Raw genomic sequence first — 17,352 nt, forward strand, 5'->3', positions numbered from 1 at the left:
TCTTACCGAGGTTTTTTGACATTTTGAAAGAAACTGGAGGAAAAAAGATAGAACCCAGCACAATCGGAGCACGAGCAGCAGTCACTGCCCACAAGTGAAGATTTTTCGAGGCTGGCTGCTCATCGAAGGAAGTTGAGAAATTTCCAAAACTTTTCTGGCAAGACAGGGAGTAATTTCCAAACAGGGACTTTCTGAGCCCAGAAAACTGTCAAATAGGGCAAGATTAGTGGTGACTAAACTATCTTTGAGAGTCTGGGAAAAAGCCTGAACCAGTAATGTCTCCCGTAAAAGAAAGGGCTAACACCAGTCAGCTCTGTCTTTTCTGTCAGTGAGGAGCAAACCTTGCGCTGTGATAAAAAGTCTTTTAAGAATCAGAGAAAAAGACATTCTTAATGATGTTGTTGGGTGGGATTAGCATTTCTGCTCAATACCTAGAAAATACCGTAAAGATAGTGCCTCGCTGCTTCAAGGCACCAAATGTACTTCACGTAAGCACTTCCAGGAAAAAAAAAGGGATTTCATTCCATGGTCTATATATTCACTAAGTCTTCTGGCAAGACTAATCTCAAGACAAATGAATTCAGACTCCCAAAAGGATGTCAAAGTGAGAAAAAGGAAAAAAAATCATGGCTCAGGTTGCATTTGAGCTAGTGGCCGTGAGGTCACTTTCCTCTTGGCTCCTTTTAAAACACCAATCCCCTTAATTTTTAAAGTGTTTCCAGCAGGATCGCAAGTGCTTCTATACTTATTGCCCTTCCTGTTCTTTCTAGTGAAATATCTCGGTGTGTTTATTTTATTACTGCATTTAGAAAGTGTTTCGTTTAATTCAGACACTTGTGCTGCATTTATTTTATATTCTAAAGTGTCCAACCTGCAGGATTGGTATATAAGGAAGAGTGCTTTTGATACAGATTTATTGATATACAGGGGAAAGGCTCCAAATACACTTTCTTTGTGTCCTCCAGACCTCTTCAATCCTGCACGATGGAGGAAATTACAATATTTAAAAGACCGAATAACAATTTGAAAACTGAACTGGAAAAGCCATTTGCATGGGGTCCTGAAAGCTGGTTAGATACCCAGAAATAAGGCTGACTCACTGGAGGACGGACCTAGAAAACAGGAACTCCTGAATTCTGGTCTTAGTTCTGGTACTGCTCGTTTAATGAGTTTTGGCCAAATAAATTAGCCTCCACATCTCAGTATTTCTGTCAACACATGGGGATAAAAGGCCTACCTAGCTACTTCATAAACTTTTTGTGAAAAACAAGTTTTTGCAAACTGGCGGCAATAATTTTGAGCAAGATTACATATGCAGTCGTCTCAGGAAATCCATACATTTTCCAGTATGTGTACTAACAACGATCACTAACAAAACAAAACTACAGGTTAAAGCTATCAACCCTTCTCAGCATGGTAATTAATTCTGTTGAATGCCAGAGGAAACAGAGTCTGAGATTCTTGAATGAAATAGTACTGTTTGAAACACAGTGTTTAGGATCTTCTCCATAAGGTTGCAAGAATGCAGCCTGGGTTTTGTAGCCCCTTCATAAATTCTAATTGGTTAAATGTCACTCGGTTCCACAGAAAGAAAAGTAAGCCTGAAACTGTGTTAGATTACCATCTGCCCAAACATTGAAATGATTGTGAAATTCTGCTTAACAGGAAACCCGCCGTTTGCTTTCCTCCCTTGTTATTCTTTCATATATTGCTGGGAGATACTTGGAGTTCACTCGAAATGTCTCATATTGCTTAACGGGAAGAAATCTAGCAATGGGACTCTGTCTGGGGAACTAGCTGCAATGGTTCAGGATTTTGTTTTACTTAAGGTTTTTTCTTTCCCCTCCCCAAACTGAGGGACAAATGATCAGTATATGTAATTCCCAGCTGCTTTGAGACAGATGCTGTTTAAGGTTGAAGAGCTGGATTCTGAACATTTAAAACCAAAGCTGGTGTGAGCTTCCCAAAGATTTTAGTCGATGTCAGACTGGAGTCTAGATCTGGTAGGATTAATTTAGGGGAAAAATCTCAACTATTTTAACAATATGCTATGATCCCCCACAAATGAGGCAGGGCACCTTGGTTCCTTCCTCTATGTAAGCCTAAAGAGAGTCACACCTGTAGGATTTGTGTTCATCTAAGGAACTGAAATTTGTCCTGCCCATGCTCTGCCAACCAAGTGTGACTCACAAGATTAGCTTGAGCTTATAACCTTTACATCTGTCTGCAGGATGCTAGCTTAGGAGCTTTATGCATGTGATTCTGTGCCTTTGAAGTCAAATTTTTTGCAGCTAATATCAAAAAGCACAGATCCAATCTTAAGTGTCCCGTTCAACCTGAGAATCAGCTGAACAGGGATACCTAGTTGTCCTAAATTCAGTGGTATGTCCCAACCTACATGTAAAACTTTTTCAGTCTTGTCAGCTGAAGCATTTGGGGAGTCTTTTAAATAATGTGAAACACATTCTTTAACACAGAGAACTGGGAACTTCTTAAGGAGAATAACTTTTTTATTTTAAAGCCTTGCTGAGCCCAAGTTCCGCCTAAATCTGTGTCAAGGAAGAGATGTGCCCTTTGTGCAACTCTGCTTGCAAAACACTGACGTGGCCCAGGACACTTACAGCAAACACTGAGAAATATTTTTCTTAATTGATCTAAACGGGTTCAGGAGCTCCAGATTTCTGATGGGTTTGGTTTTGAAATGGATCACAAATTAGAAATGGAAAAGGATTTGGTCAAATTGTTAGTAATAGATGTCCAACTGACCTGTCAGGGCTATTGTGGCATCTTAGCTCAAGACAGATAAGGGTGACTCAGAGTATGTGTTCTCCAGGCTTACCAAACACTGGGCAGTCACTGTGATGTCTGAGTCAGGCGGCATTCCAAGGTGGCAAGGATCAGAGATAGGAGTCATAGAATCATTCGGGTTGGAAAAGACCCCCAGGATCATCGAGTCCAGCCATAACCTAACTAGCACTAAACGATGTCCCTAAGAACCTTGTTTATGTGCCTTTTAAACACCTCCAGGGATGGTGACTCAACCAGTTCCTTGGGCATCCTGTTCCACTGCTTCACAACCCTTTCCAAGAAGAATTTTTTCCTGATATCCAGTCTGAACCTTCCCTGATGCAACTTGAGGCCATTTCCTCTCATCCTGTCACTTGCTACTTGGGAGAAGAGACCAACACCCTCCATGCTACAACCTCCTTTCAGGTAGTTGTAGACAGTGATAAGAGTGATGCATGATGATGCCATACTAAAGGATGTAGAGCATGTGTTTGAAGGGGCACATAAGCCCCTTTTGGGGAAAGAAGAGAAGAGTCCTATGAGCACACTTATTATTCTAAGCCATGGAATGATTTCCTCAAAAGCAGCAGTGGGATCTGCCGTCATTGTAGATGTATCAGTTCAGAGGTAGAAAACTGACTACTAGACCGTGTAAGATCAGTTCTGGTTTTTGAGCTCCCATGAGGCTGAAAAAGCAGACCTGCAACTTCATTCAGGAGTCCTGAACCAGCCCCTTGTGATCCACCACCTGGGTGCAGCAGGGTTTGCAGTTAATCACACTCAGGTCACCATGGGCAGGTGCCAACCCGCAGCTGAAATTGCGACAATTTAGCATTGGCTGTCCCAGCACCTGAGGCAATCAGCAGTGACTCATAGGAAGGTTCCCATGGGGAACAGCAGTTCTCCCATTGCCACGAATGAGCTGCAAACACATTTTTCTGGATCAGGGCCAAAGAAAGACTTGTAGTCTCACAGGCTGTAAATCTGGTGGTGGCAGTAGACAGAATAGGTGTGGGAAATCTGCAGTCTGCGTTCCAAGCATGAAACCCTTTAGAACTAACTTATTTCTTCAAAAACAAAGCAGGAGTTCAAGAGTTCAGCTATCGCGCAATGTACGCTGCCACGCACAACATATTATCTTTAAATCTCAGCAGCGACACATTCACAACTGCAGAGCCTTTCTGTTTCAAAGAGTAGCCACTTCTATTTCAAATAGCATTTCAACATCAACTAACTTCAAACATGAAGCTAACCTCAGCCCTAAGAGACGTCAGAACATTTGTCTCCATCTGCAGTTCCTCTGGCTGGCCCCAGCCTTGATTTGCCTCCCAGATTTTCCACTGCTGATATGGATGACCACAAATCTCAGCAGGCAAAAGCTTGACCACAATGACCACATGTTGACTTCAGTAGCACCTGGATCTCACCCAGCACATCAACCCATGTCAGTGCATGTTAGAGGGGAGCTGCTGGACAGACATGCCTGGAGATGCTAAGTCTTCTCCTAGACTATAGAGGGTCAGGATAGGATTCTTCCAGGAGTAGGCTTTAAACTCCATTAATAGGGCAGATTGCTTTGCCACCAAAGCCCATTTATAAATTAAGATCCCTGGCAGTGTCAGCAAGTTGTTATCACGACACCACTTCTCTGCCTGACTCAGATATAAGAATTTCCCTTCTGCTTCACATCATGGTGACCCACAGGTGGGAAGGAGTAAGAGCTGTTTTAATGAGGGTGGTGGTGATTGCCACATCGATGTGGAGGAAGCAGTTAACACCATGTGATGAGGGATTTTCTCTGCTCTCAGAGAAGATTCCTCATATCTCTGTGTTTCTCTCAGAGAAACACACTGCTATAAACTCAACCATTCCTTTGACAAGGGACATCAAACAGCTTGTAGCAGCTGGATGCTTTCCACCGTCTGTTTCCACTTCTGGTCTGGAAACAGATACTTGAAGATAAAATGCTTTCAGTCCTACTACCCGAAGCCATCTGATACCTTTCTGTTCTGTGTTTCATAGTTTGAATGTACGCTTTCTGGGTGTGTTTTCATCATGTCCAAGATATTATGAGAAACTTTAAATATTGTGCTTCATAGCAAAACCACTGGACAGTGTGGTTTATCACAGGTTTGAATGGCAAAACTCTGCTTGGTCCAGCTCTTCTGGGCTGAGCACTTGGCAGTGCATGGAAAATCAGACTGAAAAGTAAAAGAGTCACATGCACTCCAGTACCCTCTAAATAAACACTGCTGATAGCTAAGTTATTCCAAATCGGGTGGAACTGAAAAATGAAGCAAGACTGGGCTTGTGTTTCTGTGGTCAGATGCATGTCAGGATTTTGCAAGTTGATTAAGGCTTTGAGAAATGATAAAGCAGAACTTAAAGTTCCTTTTAGCAAGGGTTACCTTATGTCATATCAGATTCCACAATGGGCAGGCAATATTTGCAATGCATTGTCCCTTTTCACTGGTTTGTCTCAATTTTAGCTGGCTAGAAGCCCCAGTCCACCAGAAGGCAGAACCTGCCTGTTATTCACAGGCTCCTATGGGTGCACAGGGTATCATTACAGTCTTCTCTCAGTGTATCTCAATGCTGACAAAATTAAGACATCTCTTCAGCTCATCTCACAATTCAACCTCACTGCCCATTCACACCTTGTTTTCTTCTCTGAAACTAAATTCAACAGATACTGTGGTCCTCCAGGTGAAATCACATTCAGGTCAACAAAAGTAGCATACGGAATATGTGAAATTTTTACCATAGACAGTTCTCCTGAGCTTCAGATGAAGAATTTTCATGTTTCTCACATGAGACATCAAACAACCATCTGACCTCTGGTTGCTACTAATGTGTAACTGACAGATGCTGTCAACTTAAATGAAAATTCTTGGGCATTTCATTAACAGACGCCTGGAACACCAGGCACAGTCACCTCTCTGGATTCCTTACAGCAACTCTGAAGATTTGGCTCAAGGAATAGGAGAAGTTCATCAATTATCTAAATTGTGATTTTGAGAACTCTGTCCAAATTCAAGCTGAAATACCAATTAGTGATGGAATTTTAATGTTCCCTCTGGCTGGATCTGTGATATGACAGTGATTGTAGAGTCATTTCCTTAGTAATTTCCTTCCAAAAACTAGACCATTTCCTGAACTTCACGGGCATATAAAGAGCTTCGTCAACAACAAAGTCACAAACAATGCTGTGTGCAAGGCATGCTCTGGTCAAAGTCTGTGTTTTGTGAAGAAATGATTTCAGGAAGCACAATGTCTACATTAGAAAGGCATTCCTGCTGCTACACAGCTACAACTGAGTCACATTGCTCACACAGTGATTTTAACAAATTAATTCTCACAGCACACAATGACAACAACTTTTAAGATCACCTACCTTGAAAAATCACCCTTTGCCTCCTGTAAAATGAGGGAGAAAAATTAAAAATAGATCATTAGAAATAATAGAAAAAAGACTGTTTAAGATTTTCCATTTGCAAAATTCATTTAGCAGCAATTTCCTGTTGTAATTGATTCCTCATGTAATTTTTGGAACCAGTATCTAATGTCAAGTGCCACGATCCATGCAGTGAGATGGGCATATTACAAATCAAAAGGTTTGCCTAATACAGGGCCAGATGATTCCTCATTCTGTTAATACATACCTAAGAAGCTGCAGGAAATAATGCTAGTAAATAAGTAAATTTTGGGGTCAATGTGGATGCTACATTACTAGAAGATCTCTGAAATCTCAGTGACTTTGCAGCCTCAGAGACTGCAACTCCTCTGTCTCTTTTTACAAGTATTCTCGTTATTTTCTAGTAACTAGACTTTCCAAAAGCTTTTTCGCTGTCAGCTTTCAGGGGCATGCAAGACATAAGTTTCTCTAATTCCTTGCTGGGTGTTTGGGGGAGTATTTAGCTAGTATTTACTTATATATCTAGATATTTATATTTATTACCATCACAGCTGGATAAAGGGCTGGGTAATGTTCCACTCCAGCAGTTAGGTTAGTACGTGAGTCTAATTGCATATCTGGCGAACCCTCAAAATCCGGTGAGTCCCCTCAGTAGATGTAACACACATTTTTCATTTTCCATAGGCAATACACATTTCATATGATGCACACTAGAGCACCTCATTTGTTGTAAGCTACGCAGAAAGCACAGTGCAAGAATGCAATTTGTGCAGTGAGGGAGTTTCCACTGCCAAGAGGACTGAGCTTTGCATCCAGGTCTTTTGTCTTTACATCCCTCCATCCACCTGCAAAACCTGTCAGCCCACGTCCAATAGTGCTTCAGTTCTGAGGCTGGGGTGAAGTTCAGAGCTTTCGTGGTACTTCAATTTCTTCTGGTAACACAACAATTTGAAATAAGGCCACAGAGGAAATCACTTGAGTTCTGACAGTCGTGTACTATAATATTATATCCTCCTGTTTCCCTCTGAGTGAACTGAAGGGCAGACAAGCTCTCCTCTGGTTCATAGGAAGGAGACCTTGAACATATCATGGTCATAGTTCAACAAAGGGAAAAACCCAAAGGATATGCCCTGGCCCGCACAGGGGAAGCATACTGAATTTAAAAAACCAATATTGTCGGGTAGATTCTCCATACTTCAGTTCTTTGACCTAAATGCTGCAGTGAGAAGTAGAACAAATTGCTGTATGATTCCTCTTGTTTTGCTTGGATCCTGCCACAAACATGGGTTGTAGTAATTTCTGGTTGCAGACAGCAGAGGTGTAGCTTGTTCTGACTGTTTTCATTATGTTACACATCAAACTACTACAGAAATACAGGTAACATCCTATGTTTGTGATGAGGAACAATCACAGCAACAAAGGTTACAGTGGCAGATCTGGATCTGGCTGCACAATTACTAGGCACTCTAGTTATTCATTAGGATGAGCAGACAGTAGATTCATAACCCTATTGCTGCTCCTCACAGTGAGCCTGTTGTTTGATGTGTATTCCCCCAACAGCCAATATGCAATTTCTATAATGTGCTTTTAATTGAGTCCCCCATCCTGGCTCTCTCGCTCCATTTTTGTTACATAAAACGATTTTAATGAAGATTCAAATCCCTACGCATTAATTGCTTCTTTAACATGGGAAGTGCTATAGAAGTGCAATGCATTGTTATTTATTAGTGCAGTCTAATGAGATGGCTTGTCTGCTCACATGGCTTCTCCATAGTTTCATGGCTGATGGGAAAAAAAATTAAAACTACACTGTACAAAAGGGCAACAAGGATCATCTGACAATGATCTCTGATCTGCTCTCACAGTCATGTTCCTAAAAAAGAGATCTTTCACGAAAAACACCTCTGCTACCCTGAAAATATTCCTCTTTTGGAAACACAGATTAACCAAACACTATCAGTAATTTGCTCTCTGACCCCTTCCCTGTTCCTGTAGAGCGGGACTTTAAAATACAATGTTTTTTTTATTTTTTTCTGAATAAGCTTTTTGGGAAGTTTTTAGCCCTTCTCCCCAGGTTGGAGAATACGGACAGTTGCATATATAGAAGCTTATGGAGATCATCAGAGGGCCAAGCTCCACCGGGAAAGCAAATGCAAGTCAAGCCACTGGAGAAGAACGCATTGCATATGGATTTCACCTAGGAAATTGCATTTATCACTTAGATTTTCTCTAGCTTTACATCATAGCCCAGTGTCTTGAATATCTGCATCAGTGCAAATGTAATACGCATTTATGTGTGTAAAACATTGGACAGTGGAATCTGCTCCATGCATGGAGAGATCTGGTTTGAGAGCCTTCTGTATCTATTTTGCATTTGTATAAATATGAAAACTGTGTAAAGACATGTTTTTCCTGCAGTTGGGGAACCCCTGCTCTTCCATGCAGCCATTCCGGACTGGGCAAATCAAAAGATATAATGCAACATGAGGAAGTACAGAGTGTCAGAGGGCAGATGCTTACCTGCAAGATGTACGCAGCCAGTTCAAACACCACTTCACTGTCAACCTCAATGAGTTCCTAGAAAGGTGAAGAAAACAAGAAAGAAAAAGAGACTTGAGTCAGATCTCCTGTAAGAAGGACATGCATTTCCTCCTGCCTGGTGCACGGTGAAGCGTGTGGTGCCATTTTTTTACCCTGGCGAGGCTTCAAAGCATTCCCTGTGTTCCTGCAGACCAAAGTGAAGGAGAACCTGCCCATTCAGATGTGGAGAAAGCCAAATATTCAGCATAATGGCTTGGTAAGTGAAGCGTAACTGGATGTGGTATGAAGGGATTTCTGGGGAGGAGGAAGGAGAAGACAGGTGGAAGGGGAAGGATCAGGGTGATTTTTATTTTCTTGTGTGACTTAGTCTGGGAAATAAACTTTTTCTCCCCCAAAATGTCACCTGCGCTTCAAGGGAACAAAGCCTTGTCCTTGGCTCACAGAAGCAAGGAAATGAGACAATTTGTCTTCACTGAGGTTGTGTCAACCCCCCTGCAGAACTCCTCTGGCCCTTGCCCAGGGTAAACTCACAGGAAAAAGAGCCATATTCCCTCTTACAGGATGGGACCTCTGTTTTTGGCTCCTTCATCCCCATGAGCACTGAGGCTGGGGGTGCTTTGAGGATGAGCTGTGACATCAAATCTTTTGGAAGATCTTCACTGCTCCGTTCTATAGGATCCAGCCCTCGATGAATGCAATCTTGGAGGGTCAGGTGAAATTGTGAGCATTTTGCTTGGACATCATGGTCACATGAAGGACACGGATGGTCCCATCAGATCCTCTCAGGGTCTTTCTGCTGTGCCTGAGATGGTGGTCACAGGCCCAAAAGGTCCAGGCACTGCTCCATCTGAACGTGCAGGATGCAGACCTGGAATCACAGGTGCCTGGGATGGGAGGCAGGAGCATTAATCTGGTGGCCAAGTGTGCTGTCCCCAAGTCTCCGGCCCCTGTCAGTGTCAGCTTTTGGGAAGAGAACGGATTTTATGTTTGATACGGTTTAGGCCTCAATTCTGCAACTGGATCTCCTATGTTGTCCCCTGTGTACGTGGCCACATACACTGGGTCACTGCTCAGATGACTCCTGTGGTGGCTTTTCTGTTGTATTTACTTAAGCTGCTGTTTTTAATATTTTATTTCATCTGGCAAGAAATGAGGGATCTAAATATAGATGGCTGCTGTGATCCATGCTCCAGCCAAGTCATGGCCACACCTCATTTACAAGCCACAATTGCTGCGTTGGCTTGTCTCTGGCAAAATCAAAAACAAAGGCAACAAAACAGAGGATAAGATCCAGGTGTCCTTGGCTTTCACCCGTGCCAGCTTTTTAAAATAAGCGCTTCCTTCACCCACTTCATAACAACTCCTCGGGGAGTGAAGACCAGCTCTGCTACGGGCAATAAACACACCTTCCCCAGTTCAGCTGAACTGCCTGATTAACGCAGGCACCTGCACTAACGATGTGCATGTGCCAAGGGAAGCGGCTGCTGCGAGATGTGGATTCAGCTGCAGGCAGGGCTGGGCTGGAGCAGTCAGGCGTATCCCATGGCAGGGGCGATGTGGAGTAGAACCAGGTCTCCCTCTCTCCTTGAAGCACCAGGCACCGCACGGACAAACCAGCCTCTGCGACCAGATGTCGATGTTATGACAAGTCAACACTAGCAGGTAAAGTGGCCAGAGCCCCTTGTCTGGCCCTAAGGGTGCGTGGAACAGTAAAGCTCATGATTAAACGCTGTTCCTCCCGCCCCCGGTCCCAGACGGGGTTACCTCAGCCTCTTGGGAACAGGTGCTCATCCCTGAACAGTGCCCAAGCAGTGCCTGGGACAGGGCCAACACCCGTGCCAGAACGTGCTAGTAATTAAACAGCCTGACTGATTGAGGGATGGTGCCTGATACCCTGTCTCGTTTGGTGGCTTGGCCTTTCTGGGCAACAGCTGTTTGCTGCTCCTATGCGAGGGCTGGAGTGTGTGGGTCCATGAATGTCTCATTATACAACACAGTGAGCAAGGAGGAGCGGAGGGCACAGCCAGAGGAGTGCAGGCTCAGCTGGCAACCAAAGTAATCAGGCCTCAGTTTCCATCTTTCCCAACTTGAGCAGCCCTCTGCATTGGGACACCAGAGGGTGTGTGTCTGGATAATCAGCTGGGGAAGGTCTGAGGTGCTACCATAGCATTATGAACTACACTTATACCATACACAGTATGGTCTTTCCAGGCTGCAGGGGAGCCTTTCATAGAATGTCCTGAGTTGGAAGGGACCCATAAGGATCATCAAGTCCAACTCCTGTCCCTGCACAGGACAATCCTGCAGTTCACACCATGTGTCTGAGGGTGTTGTCCAGTCTCTTCTTGAACACTGTCAGGCTTGGGGCCATGAAACCTCCCTGGGGAGCCTGTTCCAGTGCTCCAGCACCCTCTAGGGGAAGAACCTTTTCCTCATGTCCAACCTAAACCTCCCCTGGCACGCTTTCCTACCATTCCCTTGGGTTCTGCCATAGGTCACTAAAGAGAAGAGTTTGGCACCTACCCCAGGGAGCCTGGGTTGAAGACATCCATGGGAAGTCCAACCAATAAATTTTTGGAGGATTTCAAGGTTTGAGAGCTTGCAACACCCCCTGCTAGCTGCAGGGACGACAAGCCCTGGCACTGCTTAGACACTGAATCCCCCTTTCCACACCCAGGGGAATCCTCCGGGCACACTGGCTGGGTGCTCGCCCTGCATCTTAGCAGAGACTTTGCACCCAACTTTCAAATCCACCACCTTTTCTAATAGCACAGCGTGGCTTACTGTGACTGGAAGTCAAATGGGGAAGGACCTGCATGGGAGACTGGAACCCAGCAGGGCTATTTTTGGATAAAGATGACAGTCAGCTCGAATGTGCAAAGTAATGGTTTCAGGAGAGGTCAGACTAAAATAGACCAACCTAGATCTGTAGGCACTTTTTTTTTTTTTTTTCCCCCTCTTCTTATTAAGCTTTCTCCAAAAAAAGAACAACAGCGTAAGCTTTTCCTGGCAATACTCCAAAATGGAACTTTTCCCCAGGAACCAAACTGTGATGCTCACTGAGCTTGTTGCTGGAGAGGGCTGACTAAGCACATCTAACCGCAGCCTTGCCAGAGAGCAAAGCTCTTGCCCAGCTCAGCAGCCCTGCCTCTTCCCTGGGCACTGGAAAAAAGACATTTTTTTCTGGCTTCTACCCTGCATTTTAGGAGATGCAAAGTTAGTCCCTACATTTTAGGACATGCAGATGTCAGGAAGCAAGGCTCCATGTTCGGCGTAAAGTAGTTGGTTTAGCAGGTCACAAACCTGCCGCAGGCTGTGGGATGGCGGTATTTATTATACCATCACTCCCTGTCTGCAGCTGTCTTTTGCTACAACTGGAGGTGAGTCATTGGGAATGGCCTTTGCCAGCACAGCGGGGGTAGGAGGGATCCTCCCAGGGAATCCCAGCTGTTGAAAAACCTCTCCCAGTCCCACACATGGAGCTGCCCATCCCTGGCTGAGTCCACATGCAGGCTCCTCAGGTCCTGGATCATTTTCTGGATCCTGCCCTTTCTGGGGGTTCTGGTCGACAGCAAGTTGAAGCCAACAGTGTGCCTGGCAGCCAAGAGGGCAACCGTGTCCTGGGTGCATCCAGTACAGCATTGCCAGCCGGGTGAGGGAGGTGATTGTCCCGCTCTGCTCTGCGCTGGAGCAGCCTCACCTGGAGCACTGTGTGCAGTTCTGGGCGCCATAGCATAAAAAAGATATAAAGCTACTGGAGAGTGTCCAGAAGAGGGCTACAAAGTTGGTGAAGGGTTTGAAGAAGCCATATGAGGAGTGGCTAAAGTCACTCGGTTTGTTCAGCCTGGAGGAGACTGAGGGGAGATGTCATGGCAGCTCCAGCTTCCTCACAAGGGGAGGAGGAAGGGCAGGTGCTGATCTCTTCTCTTTGGTGACCAGTGACAGAGCCCAAGGGAATGGCAGGAAGATGTGCCAGGGGAGGTTCAGGTTGGACATGAGGAAAAGGTTCTTCCCCCAGAGGGTGCTGGACACTGGAACAGGCTCCCCAGGGAGGTGTCACAGCCCCAAGCCTGAGAGTGTTCAAGAAGAGACTGGACAACACCCTCAGACACACGGTGTGAACTGTGTCTTGTGCAGGGACAGGAGTTGGACTCGATGATCCTTGTGTGTCCCTTCCAACTCAGGACATTCTATGATCCTTTCACCGGTTCGGTCGGCTTGTGGCATCAGAGGGATCAGCTTCACAGCTCTGCCCTGGGCGCTCAGGCGGGGAATGGAGCCTGTGCCAGGACGCCCTTATCTCTGGCACACAGAGCACCTTGCAAGGGGCAGCAGGCTGGTGTTCTCAATAGCCTACCAGGCAGGGCTATTTCTGGCACAAAAACATTTCTTCGTGCGTGGCTTGTTCCTGTACAAGGTGGTCGTCAGTACACAGGAACAGACAACCTTGTCTGCCCTCCCCCTGGCCCACAGACTCTCAGTTGCACTGTCACAAACACGTAGTCGTATGTACCCTTAACGTACTTAGCACAAATTCTCACAGTCACACACTCCACACTCAGCCCCTCATGCCAACCCCCACTCTGGCACTCACACAGCCTCATGCACTCACACTTTCCTTGCACACTCACACGCACTTTCCTTGCACACTCACGCACGCGCAATTTCACAGACACACGCACAATCTCACAGACACACGTACAGTCTCACAGACACACGTACAGTCTCACAGACACACTCACTTTCTCTCACAGATTCACCTCCCCACCCCCGCCTCGCCCACAAGATGGCGCCCGCGCCGCAGCCCGCGCGGCCACCGCCGCCCTCTGCGGGCGGGAAGCGCTAACGACACCCGCTCAGCCCAGAGCGCGCCCCAACGGCTTCTCCACCGGCGGTTTTTTAACACAAAACCAGACATTTCCTTCTAAATACAGGGCAGTTTATCATTTTAGCAGCTGCGGATTCCCTCCTACCAAGCACAAGAGTTACTTCCAGGGGTGTTTTACCTCAGAACCTCTGTCTGAGGAAGCTGGCCAGGGTGGTTAGAGACAGAGGAGTGAAGGAGGGTGTGAGAGGAGGAGGTCATATCTCAAAGTTGGGGTGTGACCAATGTAAATTTTGGGTCAGGAGGTGCAGACCCAGCTGTCTCAGCCCACCCCAGTGCCACCCAGAGCTCCCCGAGTCCTCACCTTGTAGATGCAGGACTTGGCGTTCAAGAAAAAGAGCTCAATGGTGGCGTTGTCCTTTAGATAGGAGATGCTTTCGATGTAGAACCTGAAAGGGAAAGCAAGAGAGGTGAGATACAAGGGGGAACCAGGGCAAAACGTGAAAGTGCACTCATTACGTGACAAGTGTGGTCAACTGAGTCATGATGACTACACTAAAAATGAAGTTTCTTTGCTTATGACAGGCTGGGGTAATAAAAGAGACTTGTGCATGCTCCAGGACGTGATGAGTCACCTCCACCACAGCCATATCAAAGGAACCGGATCATCAAGTGGATTATTTTGCTTCTAAAAAATCCTTTGTTTCATTTTTAAACTTCAGATAATCCTTTATTCTGTTTGCTTGCAAACTCCCCTTCATTCTCCGTCACATTTTGGCATTTTTTCTTCACTCCTTTACCTAACCTGCCCATTTCTGTGCTGTTGACCTGCTTCTTGTAAAATGTTCACCGACAGAAATCCACTTCTGGGTTACTTCCCTGTCCACTTCAGCTCTGCATAAGGCAAATTTTATAAAGGATTCTTTATGTATTTAGGCAGCTAGCACATAGAAGCTATGGTTGCAGAGTAAGCAGCCAGCAATTTATAAGGATCTTGCAGAATTTACCAGCACCATCAGTAGTGATGCTGGGAATGACTGGGAATGCCAGTAATCTAGGGGGGTTTTTTTTGAGCTGAGATGACTTCTCAGAACTCAGTAGAAAGCTGACCAGCCCAAACCCTCAGTGTCAGAAAACCCCTCTCTCTTGCATTGGCTGATTACCCCAGATATTTGCAATTATGTTGACAGCCTATGATATGTATGAATCAATTCCCTATTCTGAGCTTTGAAGGTTTGATCCTTTGGCAGTGAACTCCATGAGAGTGTTGCCACTGGCTTGAATCGAGTCCAGCCCTTAATTCTGCATTGTGACCTTTTGAGGAAAAAAGCTCAGGATACTGTCAAAGTTAATGACTGATCATTATATATAAGTATGTTGCGTGTTCCTCATAGGTTCACTGTGTTCCTGCATAGGTTCAATGAATGATTAAGGTGAATTTTGCATTTACTTTGTGTTTTAAGTAAGGAAAAAAAAAATTACATCTGTCTGCCTCTGCTGTTTTATAGTGATCTTTAAGCTGCAGTACAGTGGCAGCAATGTTCCTTACATAAATTCCAGTACTATCGTGCCTTGTCAGAGGCAATTAGAATAGGGAAAGCGCCAGGGAGATGCTGTCTGCATCAGGAACTTAAAAAAAAATGAGATACCGTAGAAATCTGGGTTGAGATGCGGAGCCCAGTTACAGAAAACCTTATTCCCTGACCCTGCTGACACCCCTGGGGCTTTACACAAGCATTGGAGAGATTGTCCATGTTGAGCTATTTGCAGAATTGAGGGTCTTAAATGTGACTTTCTTAGGGGTTAAGGTCAAAGCTTTGCAGTGCTCCTAAGTGTCTTCTGAAGACCCTTCAAAGCAGTTTATTTCTTGACAGATGCAACCAACTACTTTCTTACTAGAGTGAGAGGAACATTTTGAGCTCTCCTTGTTCTTCTGCTGTAGTTCTCCTGCTATTATCCCTCCTTCTACTGTTTCAGAAGAGTTGAAATAAGAAATAAAAATAAAATCCAAATTAAAAAATATTTTGAATGTAGGGATCACGAAACACAAAACCTAAACTTTTTTTTTTTTCCTCTGGCTTCCACTAGGTTTCACCTCCTGTTCTTGAAATTGCCTCTCTCTCTCTCTCTTTTTTTTGGCAAATAAAAATATACTTGGCTTCAGAGATGCAAAAAAAGGTGCTGCATTAAAAAAGGAACCTTCTTACAGATATGCTCTCTGAGTGCAGCTGGCTTTCCATCTGCTAAATTCATGGATAAAAATTACAATTTTACACATTCTTGAACAACCTCCTCTGCTTATCACCACTACCAGCACTCTCCGAGTTGTGGCGGTGGGATCTTTATTTCCAGGGTCAGAAGAGTGCAGGAACATTTATTCCATTTTTGAATCTCAGCGAAGATTAGACAAAATGCCTTTTTAAAATTTTTTTGTTTCATCAGTGTTCGAACAAGACCACCCTCGTCATCACTAGAGGGCAATATTGCATTTCTTAAGTCTGCAAGGATATTTTCCCAAGCCTTCCCACATAGGTACACAGATCATTTTCTATACAAAATTGAGTCTTTCTGAGCACAGAGCCTGCACAAGAGACTTCTTCTGCACAAAGAAAACTCAATTCTCATGATCTCCAGAGTGGAGAGTGTACTGGGGAGCTACTGGCTCTCACACAGGGACCCAGACAAATGTAAAGCACGTGCACCGGGAAATCGGTGCTACTTAAAAGAAAACTATTTGCAGAGAGAACCCTGATGGGATTTGCTGTGTGGCAGGCTCAGAAAACCCCAACTGGAGCAGAGTCCCCTGAATTCACAGCCAGAGCTGCAACGACAGAAAGAGGAGGGAAAGACACATTTTTTGCACCGATGGTGAATCTCTGCCAGATCTCCTCCCGTTGCCACCTTTTCCAAATACGGTGAAGGAAATGACACTTTACAATGACCAATGCCAGTGACTAAGGAGGCAGCAAGAAGCATCCAGCTGCTAAGGCAGTGAACCGAGCAAAATAATCTGGGTTAAATTCCTGCCTCGGACACAGGTTTCCTTCACGACCTTCAGGAAAACATTTAGCTGCTTGGGGCTACTGTGCTGTGTTTAGAAAGTACCCCTCCCTCCTCAGACCCGCTTTGTCTGCTTTGCCTGTTAAGATTATAAGCCCTTTCTTACGGCGTGATTCAAAATCCTCAGTTTTAAGGGGCAACTCTCAGATTTCTGTTGAGGTCTCCCCTGAGAGCAGCGTTCCTCCATGTGCTGTGAAGCTGACATATCCATGAAATAATGGATGGGCTGGACAGAGAAACAGGCAGCACTGTGTGTCTGACACCTCGGCTCTGCTACCGATGGCTCTTGCAATACAGCCAACAAACAGCTTTGCCTCAAGCAGCTCCTACGAGGGGTTCCTTGATAGCCAGACACCACTGCTGTGAGAAGTCAGGTGCCTGCAAGAAGGGGGAGCAACCCCACAGAACTTTTAAAGTGTAAAAACCAGAGAAATAATTTTTGAAAAAGTTTAAAAGATCAGCCAATGCTAATCTATTTCTGCCTTCCCCATCCCTCCCCACCCCCAGTAGCTTATGATTCATCAAGTACATTTTCTAAGCATTAATTAAATAGACCAGTGAATATTACGCTGCGTAATGAACACAAAGTGCCTATCTTGACTGCTCCCTCTCGGCGGCATAAAGATAATAATGAATACTGCAGAAGATTGCTTGGAAGACCTCAGAAGCTGCTGCTTCTGAAACGTTTAAGGCTTTTTAGCTGTGAGGACATGCTTCGTACTGA

At 45.0% G+C, this 17,352-nt stretch overlaps 1 protein-coding gene across 2 annotated transcripts in view; it reads right to left on the reverse strand.

The window, feature by feature from the left end:
* The window catches only part of FRMD4A (FERM domain containing 4A), a 231,693-nt gene that overhangs the window by 70,211 nt on the left and 144,130 nt on the right, over window positions 1-17,352 (reverse strand). For both annotated transcript variants that reach the window (XM_065637321.1, XM_065637330.1), the window contains exons 5-7: window positions 13,933-14,017; window positions 8,723-8,779; window positions 6,182-6,204 (exon numbers count right to left, since the gene is read on the reverse strand). In XM_065637321.1, coding sequence (XP_065493393.1) covers window positions 6,182-6,204; window positions 8,723-8,779; window positions 13,933-14,017 — 165 coding nt within the window. The remainder of the gene's footprint in view (window positions 1-6,181; window positions 6,205-8,722; window positions 8,780-13,932; window positions 14,018-17,352) is intronic.

The sequence above is a fragment of the Caloenas nicobarica genome, chromosome 1 (assembly GCF_036013445.1).
Source record: "Caloenas nicobarica isolate bCalNic1 chromosome 1, bCalNic1.hap1, whole genome shotgun sequence".
NCBI classification, from domain to species: Eukaryota; Metazoa; Chordata; class Aves; order Columbiformes; family Columbidae; genus Caloenas; species Caloenas nicobarica.